The sequence below is a fragment of the Medicago truncatula genome, chromosome 1, assembly GCF_003473485.1.
Source record: "Medicago truncatula cultivar Jemalong A17 chromosome 1, MtrunA17r5.0-ANR, whole genome shotgun sequence".
In the NCBI taxonomy this organism is placed as follows: domain Eukaryota; kingdom Viridiplantae; phylum Streptophyta; class Magnoliopsida; order Fabales; family Fabaceae; genus Medicago; species Medicago truncatula.
Window position 1 is genome coordinate 48,430,873 of NC_053042.1, and position 12,126 is coordinate 48,442,998.

Here is a 12,126-nt window from a genome sequence, read left to right on the forward strand (position 1 = left end):
CCCATTTGCAACAATCTGCATTTGGACCGTCTTTCGATGTGGACAACATGCCATAATCATCTTGAATGCCTTGTTTGAATGTGAGGAGTGCTTGTCTCTCACTCACTTTGCACTTTGTGTCTCCCTTCTCTTTTATTGAGTTGAACCCAGCAATGAAGGAGAACACCAACAATGCATGTAATGTAATAATATTATAGTTTCTCATCATCATTTCAAAGACAAAATAAAGATGAGATTCTCTTATGGATGTTATACATTTAAGAGTTATACAAACCCATATATAAATAAGTGTGTTTAACGATAATCTTTTGTCTTTTATGCTTGAAAGAAAACATAATATTGTCTTTATATACAAATTTCCCACATATGTGTGGAGTAGGGAAAATGGGTTTGAAATTTCTGCACTTAGAAAATCTTTTGATTGTGGTAGCTATCTGTAGATTGAAATGCAACTACCAAAAAAACATAATTTGTCAACGGTGGGTCTCAACTTAAGAATAATAAACGTAAAGTGGGTCCACCAAGAAAGACTTATCACGTAAATTTGAGGAGTATGTGTCAAGTTCTAAGTTGATATCCTTCAAAAAATAAAAAAAAGCTCTAAGTTGATAAGATTTTTTTTTTTTCAACCTCGTTTTCTTAGGGATAGAACCCCGATATTCCGGAGTTCGGTAGGAGGTACGTGAAGCTTGCAAGGAATTGTTCTGTACAGAAATCGATGAACAATTATCTTCTTGAAGTTCATTAACCATATAAGTTAAATTGTTTGGTTGATAATAACTGATTTTGAATGAATTATTATATAAAATTATGTTTCTTTTGAAGAGTTAACTAAATTATTGTTAAAAATGAGTTGAATGTAAAATGATTTATGTTCGAATACATTCATGTAAAAGTGAATTCAACAACAAATTTAAATATAAAAATTATGAGTAGAATCAAATTCTTCTATTTCTTACTAAGTTAGAATCAATCAATTTTAGAGAAAACATCCATTCTACTTGAGAGGAAGAAACAAGCCGAATTCAATTTTAAACCTCTACAACTAATTTTGGCTCCTCCAGAATGGAACCAATCACATTAAACTGTTATGGAAACTGTTTTTTTTTTTACTAATTTTTATGTGTGAAATTTTGTACAAATTGTCTAATGTAAACTATTAGCCTGTATTTTTATTTGATGTTGTTCGATAGGTAAAAGAGGGTTTGAAGTTACAAAATCTTCTAAGTCCATAACTGAAGTTGTCGACTTCGACAAATGCTGAGAAGTTATTCGACAGAAACCACAGTTCGATTAGAATTGGAAGTTTTCAATTGAAAGGTGGGAACTGACAAGCAATTAATTCAGCAAAGAAGGTGGTAGTCTGATTTGTCGAACCACCGTTACATTATTGCAATGCAATTTACCTTTTCTTTAAGTTTCTGCGTTTTTAACTTTTAAGTCTTATACTTTCATTTCCTATCTTTTTTCTCAGAGAAAGACAATTATTTTCATACATAACTTCATCTCTTTCATAAAGCAACTTATGAATATGATGAACATTCATATCTTTCTTGAAAAAAGATTGCACAACATGTCATATGATTTATGGTTTGATCCTAGTTGTAATAATCAAAACTAGTCTTGTTGTTTATCAAAAACACCGGTAAACATTCAATTAATTTATTCATCAATATTATTTGATAATATTTTCTCTATATAGATTCAAAAAATATTATTTTATTTTTCTTTACATTTAGGATTGAATTGTTAACTAGGTACTTTCTGTGGATCGAAAAAAAAAACTAGGTACTTTCTAAGCACAATTAAAATAATTCATTATGAGTGATTAAAAACATTTGAACTTTAGCTGATCTTAGATGTTCCTTGTATACATATATTTGTTTTTTTATGAGTCTTGCCTGACTTAGTCATTTGTTAGTAATTGATTTATTTGGAATTTATGTCCTTTGGTTGATTTCATTGTAGTTTTTATCTTTCTTGGTGTTTAGCCTTCTTTATATAAAAAAAGGGATAATTTTTCTATTCAATTTGCATGGTTTGTCACAAAAAAAAAAAAAAACGATATTTTTTTCCTTTCCTAAACCTTCCAAATTCTTATAAAGAAAATAGATATACATTGATCACACAAAAAACAAAACAAAAAAGAAGAAGACTTTTTATTAGAAAAAGCAAGTCTTCTTGAATAAAAATAAAAACAAGTCTTCTAACCGTGTGAAAAGGGCAAAAGAAACATGAAATGGACATGGTAGACTAAATAATTGTTTTTGAAGAAGGCAATTGTTTGATATGATAAAATCAAATTATGACAGAATATACATGTTATTCAGATGACTTGACTTGTAGAAAAATTGCTTCATAATAATAGAAGACTTGGGCCTGTTTGATTTACTTCTCAAAAACAGTTTTTCAGTTTTTAAAAACAAAAAACTACAAAATTTGTTTGATAAACTATTTTGCAAATTGTAATTTTGAAAACTAATTTGAGTTTTTCAGTTTTGAGAACTAAAAAATCAGAACAGTGAAAGGTAGTTTTGGTTTTTAATTTTCGTTTTTGAAAAGTTGAAAAAGGCGGATTACCGTAACATTTTCATTAATGGTAACTTTGGTAATTATGATAACATTTTATTTATTTTTAATTTGCGCTTTATTTTGACTGAAGGATACGTATATGCTCTAACAAAAAATCCATCAAACAAGTTTTCTTGTTTTCTCTTCTCAACAACAGTTTTTAAAAATAGAACTACTAAACAGATTTTTTTTTTATTTACTTCCAAAAAACAGTTTTCAAAATCAAATTTATAAAATAGTTTTAAAAAACTAAAAAGCAAAAGTGAACCAAACAGGCCCTTAGTCTTTGGAATTTGGAGTGTTTTGGATCATATCACATTAACTTTTTCTTTAAAAACAAAATACTCAAACACTATTATGATACAAGAAAGTTTGAACTACATTCATTTTATTTAATACAGTAGAATACTTATACGTCCCATAAATGATAGGAGGAGTGTTATTTGAACAACCTTTAATTGACAACTTATGGGGACAACCAAAATTTGCAAAGAAAAAATAGGTATTGCACGAAAATCAAAGCAATAGAGAGATAAAGTAAAAAATGATGTGAGTATGAAAGAGAAAGTTGTAACAAAAGTTGTCACAAAATGGATGTTCAAATATCATTTCTCAAATGATAGACACGTAGTATTAGCCAAAATATCAAAGATCTACTCAATTTTACTACTCCCTCCGTCCCAAATTGTATGTCATTTTAAAAAAATAAATTGTTCCAAATTATATGTCGTTTTACAATATCAATGAAATATTAATGTTATTTTTCCTATCATATCATTAAGTATTTATTACTCTCTCTTCTTTCAATTTCTTCATTTATCTTTCTCATATCATTTATTAAGGATAATTTTGTAAAATAACTCGTAATATCTCTTTCTCACACAATATTAATTACATTTCTTAATATATGTGAAATGTCTAAAACGTCATACAATTCGGGACGGCGCAGGGAATAACAACGGCATAAGTGCGTGAATAATCATGCAAATAAAGAAAATTTAAGCCACGATGACTCTTATTATTCTTTTACCAAAGGCAGAACCATTTTGTTATGTTTGGAGGATGTATTACATTATTAAATTGAAGCAGAAGCCATAAAAGCACAGTCACACACTAAAGTTTTAACAAAATTCCATTTATTACTCTATCAAAAAAAAAAAAAAATCCATTTATTACATTAATCACTCGATAGCAGAAGATTTTCATACAAAAACTGTCAAACTTGAAATTGAAAGCCAAACAAAACACAATCAAACACTAAAGTTTTAACAAAAACTGTCATTTATTGATCCTTTGCTATTCCTACCCATAACCAAACAGTCAAGGGTGTGAACTCCACACTGCTAACCAATCTACATTATTCTATAAGAGATCCTGCAAAAATAAACCACAATTTCAGTAAAAAGAAATATAAGTAACATCTAACTTACATGATTTTTATGAAACTTTTGATCAAACTACTTATGAATGCTGTGATTAATTTTAATAAATTTGATTGTGCTTTTAGGATCATTAGTTTAATTTTGAAGAAGTTGTACAAACTGAGCCATAGGTGTTTTGTTTAAGATTAAAGATTTGAAAGCGTTTTTAATTTTAAAACTATCAGCAGGGCCATTTATATAGTTCTATGACCTCATTGACCTTTTTTTTTATTAACTTGATGGGAACTTGCAGGAAACAAGTCGATTTTAATTTTGCTATATAACCTGATTAAATAGTCACCTATAAGCTTCATTACAAGTTTTATCATTGGTTGAGAATGTCAAGCAAGAAAGTGGCTTTTAGGTCTCTGTTACAGTATTATATTTTTTTTGAAAGTTTGGGATGAGATCAAAACTTCAACAATTAAGTAATGCAACTCTAATTAATGTCTAGAAAGTTGTCGTCACAAAACAGTATACAATTTTGGTTTAGACAAAATATCCGAAGTGTCTAATATATAATATTGCATCTAATTATTTTTTTCCAGGGTACATGATCTAACCTATTTTTATTATATGTTATATTCTTCTTTCTTTTATTACACTATATATGACCCGTGCAGTAGCACGGATGGGGATCTAATTTTTATAATATTTTAAACATTCCAACAAAAATTCATCCAAAAATTTGAAGGGTATTTAAGAGGTGATTTATCTATAAAAAAAAATCATTTAAGAGGTAATTCCAATTGTTATTCATTTTTATGTGATCTTTCTTATTTTTATATTTCATCTATTGATTTTTAATGAAAAATGCTAAATAGTACGGAAGGTATGGCTACAAAAATTCACGGACGCCTATTACATGATGTTGGTCACTTGCACAACTTTTTTTTTTCCTTTCCTTTTTTTAAAAGTAAGAGATTTAATTGATAAAAAGAGAGTTTAAAGGTTAGCACTCTTTAACCTTAACATAACATTATTAAAATGAATTCACAATTAAACAAACGGTGCATCAAATTCAAACGGTGTTGACCACCTTTGCATAACAATGAAGACATAGTGCAATTCTTAAAATTACAAAAACAAAAAAAATCAATAGCAACCGTTCAAGTTGCTTATATATTGAGGTGTCCGTGAATTTTTGTGAAAATAACTTCCGTACTATATAGCACTTCTCATTTTTAATATATGATTTTCCAAAAGAAAAAAAGTTATCCTTTTGATGATTGACTTGTTGATTAAATATCTTTTAGAACATGTACATTTTTTAATCCTTTTAGAAATTTACCTTTTTAGTCATATTGATTTTTCTAATTTATCTATTTTATAATTTGATTAGAAAATTAACCTTTTTCTTAAAATTTGTCTTTTTTTAAATAAATTTTTGGTTTGAATTTGTATTTATTTTACTCAAGCTTTGTAATTTTTTGTTTGGATTATTGATTATGAAAAGGTATTAATTATAAATTTTAACTATTTTAAATACATATTTTATAAGTTATCTTTTTTTTTTAATTTATATTTTTTCAAACATTGTTGTTTGAATTTAACTTTGTGAAAAGGGGCTTTAGAACAATGATTTTTTTCCCTAAAAAAAAGTTACAAAAAATAAAATTGGAGCATATACTATGTTTCTCTATCTTAATTGGAGGTATTTTTTTTCAACTGTAAGCGTGACTTGTTATTTTCAAGTTAAACATTGTGTACTTGTGTTTGTATATGCTTAATGGTGCTAACCAAATTTATGTGAAAACCTCACGAATGACGTGCCTTAGTCTCTAAAGTCATAATCCCAAATAAAGTGAATTGACATGTTACTCATGAGCTAACTAGTGTTTGTTGAAGACACTCTCAGTTTTAGTAGTATAAATCAATGGCAAAAACTATTACTATATAAGGAAAAGAAGAGATAAGCAGATGACAATACTGTTTATCAACAATGATATTTAGATCTTTCACTTTTCATCATATCACTAAACTATAAGATCACTCTCTTCTTTTTTTTTCCCCTCTTAGTTTAAAGGTATATATACTCACATGATGTGTACACAAAAACATTTCCTAATATTTAAGAACTCTGGTCCATCCTACTTGCTTAATCCCAACTACAAAATTAACAAAAATTTCATCCAAATTCTGAAATCATCATGCAAAATTCCAGAACCAACATCAAAATCAAAACAAACAATTTTTCTATTACCAAAATCAAAAGCGTAAGACCATCTATAATGAGGACTTTCCTCTATTTAGTATCATACTAAATAGACACCCTCGCTGATAAATAAACACCCCTACTATGACATCAATAAATATTATGCTTATAAAGGTGAGTACTTTTATAAGCACCATCTCTCTCCTATTACTTATGGATCCCACATCTACAATTAATTTTATTTTAATTTTTTTTATTCAATTGTTGTATTATTTTAATATTAAAAAGTAAATTATATAAATGTTGCAAGAGTAATATTTAATTGATCAACATTGGATTTTCAACAAAAACCAATTTTTACAAACTCTCACTTCATAATGGATTATTCAATAAAGGTAATGGAAAGTTTCAGATAAATCAAGTGTGATCGGTTAAATTAGTGTGATTTTGGCATGGCAATGGGGCGGGGTGGGGACGGGTTTTACATTCCCCGTCCCCATACCCGATTCTCATATACTTACCCGTTACCCTACCCATATTCAACGGGGATGAGAAATTGAACCCCATCCCCGTCCCCGACGGGTTCGGGTATTCCCACTCCATCCCCGTTCCCGCATTGAATAATTTTTTTAATAAAAAATAGAAGTTTTTTTTGCAACCCCTAGAGAAATTTTGTAATAAATTATCCAACAATATGTTCACTTTAACATTTGTTAGACCGATTGATTTAGTTTCTCCTTTAAATATCAATAATAGTTTTTATAACACGACAATTATCAAACAAAATAACATGGCATATCAAGATAAAGTAGTTTTTTTGGATTTGGGACGGGTTTGGGTATGAGTTTGGGGTGGGTACCTATATACCTGTTACCCGTCCCATACCCGTGTTTTTAAATCAGGGAAAACCCAAACTCATACCCAAACCCAGTCAAAACGGGAAAAACCCGTCAAATTGAGTTTGGTCTGGGTGGGTAACCACGGGTATGGGTTTTGTTGCCATGTCTATTCAAAATGTACATAAAATGCTCTATAGCCTCTGCTATGCTGCTTATCTACTATGGTTTTCGTTATTTGTGATATTAATGAATTGCACAAGCCATTTACTTGATTGTGATATACATTTTGTCTAAATTATAAGAAAGATATATTGTGTTGAATAAAAGCAGAGTGCATGTTGTGATATTCAGTTAGCATATAGTCCTTCTCTTGTTCTATCACTTTCTCTTAAGAGTGTACCGTAAGAAATCATCAGTAGAAATCTTTGTGAATATATTACTAGTAACAAAGGCATAAGTGGGTGAATAATTGTGCTAATAAAGAATATTTAAGTCACTGATGACTCTTAAAATTCTTTGTTATGTTTGGAGGATTTATTACATTATTAAATTGATAGCAGAAGCCATAACAAAACACAATCACACACTAAAGTTTTAACAAAATTCCATTTATTACATTAATAACATGATAGCAGAAGATTTCCATACAAAAACTCTCAAAATTGAAATTGAAAGCCAAACAAAACACAATCAAACACTAAAGTTTTAACAAAAACTGTCATTTATTGATCCTTTGCTATTCCTACCCATAACCAAACAGTCAAGGGTGTGAACTCCACACTGCTAACCAATCTACATTATTCTATAAGAGATCCTGCAAAAATAAGAATAGATTAACTTAACTATGAAAACAACAATGATATATATTATGAGATTGATATTGTCTTTAATGGAAGATTATTGAACAGTGAGAAATGCAATACAAATTATAGAAATGCTTTAGTTACACATATATCAACAAAGAAAGATATTTTCAATATTAAAAGTATTCATGATTGAGTTAATAAACCACAATTTCAGTAAAAAGAAATATAAGTACCTGTTAGGTACATTCACTGCATCAGTTGTTGGCAGTTGTGGTTTTTCTGGCTCTTCTTCTGGGCATTTTCTATCAAGGGGTTCTCCACAGAGATTAGAATTTCCTTCAAAACTTGAAGCGTTGAATGTCTGCAGCTGCGTTCCAATTGGAATTTCTCCATAGAGCTCATTGTTTGAAAAATTTAACATAGTAAGACGATCAATATGAGCTAGACTGGAAGGAATTTTGCCTGACAAATGATTTCTTGAAAGATCAAGAAATTCTAATGAGTTAAAGTTTCAAATCAAGTAAGTATTGAATTTCAGTTGGTATTTCGCCTGTAAGATGGTTGCTTGAGAGATCAATGGTTTTTAAAAACTTATCTGCATTTTTGAAGTCTTGGTCCACACCTTTCCACATAAGTAATAAGTTGAAATGATCAAGTCCTAAGACATTGATGTAAAATTGTTTATACAAGTTGGGATTCTTCCTGATATGTTGTTCAGTGACAAATCCAAGACTTGAAGTTTTGTCAAGTAACAGAGATTTGAAGGTAAACTTCCATAGAAGTTATTGGATCGAAGGCTTAAGATTTCTAAATTTTGTAAGCTATCTCCAATCCATGAAGGTAATGGACCATGAAACTTATTTTCTCCAAGATCCAACAAAGCCAACTTGTTTGAGAAATTCTTCAAAGAGGAAGGAAGTTGTCCACTCAAACTATTATTTCTTAAAACCAAATTGTCCATGCTAGCAAGGGAACCCATTGAGAATGGAATCTTTCCTGTCAACTTATTATTGCTGAGGTTAGATTATTCCAACAATCAGGCAACTCTCCCTTTAATTCATTGTTTGATATATCCAAAATTCCTAACAAGTTAGAGTTACTTATTGGACAGAAGTAGTGATGCTGCTTCCGATAAAAAGGAAGGAATGGAACCTTCAAACTGATTTGAACTCAAATCTATTACAGGAATTTTGGTAAGATTGAGTTCCAAATTAGGAATCATGCCTGTGATATTGTTTTTGAAATTGACATGCCAACTAGTGTTTGCAATTTACCCCAAAACCAAAGAGGTATTGGAGATATATTACTCATATATATATATATATATATATATATATATATATATATATAATAACTTTTTGGTTTATTTGTTTTATTAGTCCCCTAATTAATTTTCAGTTTTTATTTTGGTGTTATAATAATAAAATTCACGTTTCGGTCCCTCAAGTTCATCTTCGTTTGTCAACAAAATCCACGTTTGTTAAGTTTAACGACAAATGTGTAAGGTGGACCAACATTGTAGGTGGTCCATGATAGTCGGATTAGACAAGTGTACCGAAGCATTTACCAAGTAATAAAGAGATAAGTGAGTATCGTATCCACATGGATTGTCGTTTCGTCCAAAAAAACTCGACTTACTTATTTTATGTTGATGATAAAATAAAAAGATAAGGGTTAAGAGATTTGCAATTTTTATATGTTTGCAGCAAAGCGAGTTATCTGTTTTTGGTTGCAGAAATGTAACAACGGTTAGAGGATTCTTCGAATCCCCCCAATTTATTTGTTGGATATTAAATTAACATACATGTTGCATCTAGTTATTCTAAGCGAACTATCTATGTGATGAAGTCGTGGATTGTTTCTACCTTAATCGGTTGTCAAGTTACACCTGCTGATCGCACGATGATCATTACGTGTGGGGACTTATTCTCCCAGTTGATTAAAGGATATCCCTCCGATGGCTAAGTGCACCTGCTGGTGACACGGCGATCTTTATGTGTGGGGTCTTGTTAATTCAAAGGTAATTGAAGCATGAACTTAAATTGGCCTTCCAGTTTTCCCTAAGGCTATGAAGTGTCAAACTTCCATTAGGTTAGCCCATCCATGAATCTTAGGTATCTCAACTCACACTCTCCCTCTCAGTAGTTCTACAAACGGGCAATCCTATCAACGTCTACCTTACCAAGGGTCAAGAAGAATGGTTCTATTAGGTTTCATTTTATTTCCTTCAAGCAACCGCTTGTTTCCTTAATCTCTAACTAGTTACCTCCTAAGTTCAGCAGATTTTACCCAGTCTTAGTAATGTCACCTCCGAAGTACTTATTATTAGGGTCAACTCGCTTTCGGTATCTTTCGCTAGTTATTAACTAATTACTTCCTAGACAGATATTTATTAGTATAAGGACATAAATATCAAGATATAAGCATCCATATATTAATAACAATGTTAGGCCCTATCACAACCTGAGTATCTAATCTAGGGTTACGCCTACTACATAAATAAACCAAGACTAATAAAATTAAATAGCAAACATAAAATAACTAAATAAACGACATATAATTAAATAATTATCCAACAAAATAAATAGAAGTTCGTCTTAGAACTCTCACCTATAACTACTTAGTTACACATGGTAACCAAAGACAAGATACAAAAAGATAAAAACATACCTAGAAAAGATAGGACTCCTCCTTGGCTCCTACAATCGCCCTTCCTCTTGAACTGCTCCAGTTATGAATGAGAAATTATGAATGAGGAAGGCGGTATTTATAGGGAAAGTCTCCACTTAACTTGGGCTAAAAACATGGGCTTCCACGTGCGAAAAAGTCACAAAAAGTGATTTTTTTTCGCAAGTCAGAAAGCGCTAGGCGCTTTTTCCATGTGTCTGGGGCGCATTAGGCTTAGCCAACCATGCACCCGACGTTTTTTCCATGCGTCAGACACTTTTTAAACCGCCTTAATGCGCCTGGGCGCTTTTTAAAAAAAGCGCCCAGGCGCTTCAGTGTAAATTCAGTGCTTAAATGCATGTTTTCTTCGCCCATTTTGGTGTTTTCTTCAATATAAGATGTCTTGGAACTTGGGAACATAATTCCTCCCTCTGTAACGTCTTCTGAGGCCTCTTGAATCATTGATCTTCGTCTTCCCAAGGACCACATAAATCTTCAGATGTCTTGGTTTTTCGATTTGCATGACTTCTTCGTGAATTACATCAAGAACACCCTAAAATTACTATGTTTCGGGAAAACTCTGATTACAGACTCAAATATAAAAAACATTACAAATGTCTTGAAATCATAGGCAATTACTCTAATACTTCTCTGTTTTATTCGTGAAACCTATTGGAAAAAGACTGAAAAACATGCTAAGAATAATGTAAGATGATCTGTCATCAGTCTACCATAGACCTTATTAATTTTTATTTTTTTTTAATTTAAACAGTCTGATCTTTAAAAAAAAAAAAGTTACTATTAGATTATGAAGGCCTACTTTATCTTATAAGGATCCAACAACAACTAATTATGGGTCCGTTTGTTTTAGATTTAAAAAAAATAAAAATTCTTTGTATTTCTAAAAATAGATTTTTTAGAAATTTACTCAAAAATAGTAGAAGCTATTTCAAATTCATTTAGCATAAGTTAAAAAGGATAATGTTTCATGTACACACTTTTTTCTATACACACATTGTACCACTTCATGTGAGAGTGTGTGAGAGACAATACATGTGAGTTTTTTTGTGTTTGGGGGACCACAAGGACACTTATCAAAATTGTGTGTGGGTGTACAAGTGGTACATGCCACCTAAGGTGGTCTATGTATCACTACTCAGTTAAAAATGAGGTTTTGACATTTACTAACTCAAATATTCACTTTAGAGATTTTACATAGTAAAAATCACATATTTTTTTTTTTAAATGGAGCCTTTCAAAAATAATTTTTATGAAAAGCTTTTTTTTAAGAGATTTTTTTTAAAAATTTTAGTATCCAAAAAAAAAAAATTATGATAAAATAGTGAAATGCTTAGAATTACATTTAAGATAAACTACTCAAACTGATTTTTTATTCAAAACTTTCTTTAAAAATTTCTGTTAAAAAAATCGTAGTTAAAATCTGGGTTGTTTACAACCCAGATTTTTTTCCTTTCCAGAAACAATAAACAACCTATCAAGCTTCAAATTATAACAAAATACTCAGACACTATTATCATACAACAACGTTTGAACAACATTCATTGTATTTAGTACAAAAAAAATACTTATCCATCCTATGTATAACCAAAGACTAGAAGTGGGTCAAAATATAACACCAGCATAAAGATAAGAAAGATAGATTAAGT

The 12,126-nt window shown here is 30.2% G+C and overlaps 1 protein-coding gene across 1 annotated transcript; it reads right to left on the bottom strand.

The window, feature by feature from the left end:
- Positions 1-7,778: 7,778 nt before the first annotated feature.
- Positions 7,779-8,771, bottom strand: LOC120579328 (receptor-like protein 33). The gene is made up of 3 exons (XM_039831284.1): positions 8,480-8,771; positions 8,026-8,254; positions 7,779-7,800 (listed from the first exon to the last, which is right to left on the bottom strand). Exons 1-3 carry the CDS (start codon positions 8,769-8,771, stop codon positions 7,779-7,781), a joined length of 543 nt encoding a protein of 180 aa, XP_039687218.1.
- Positions 8,772-12,126: the final 3,355 nt, after the last annotated feature.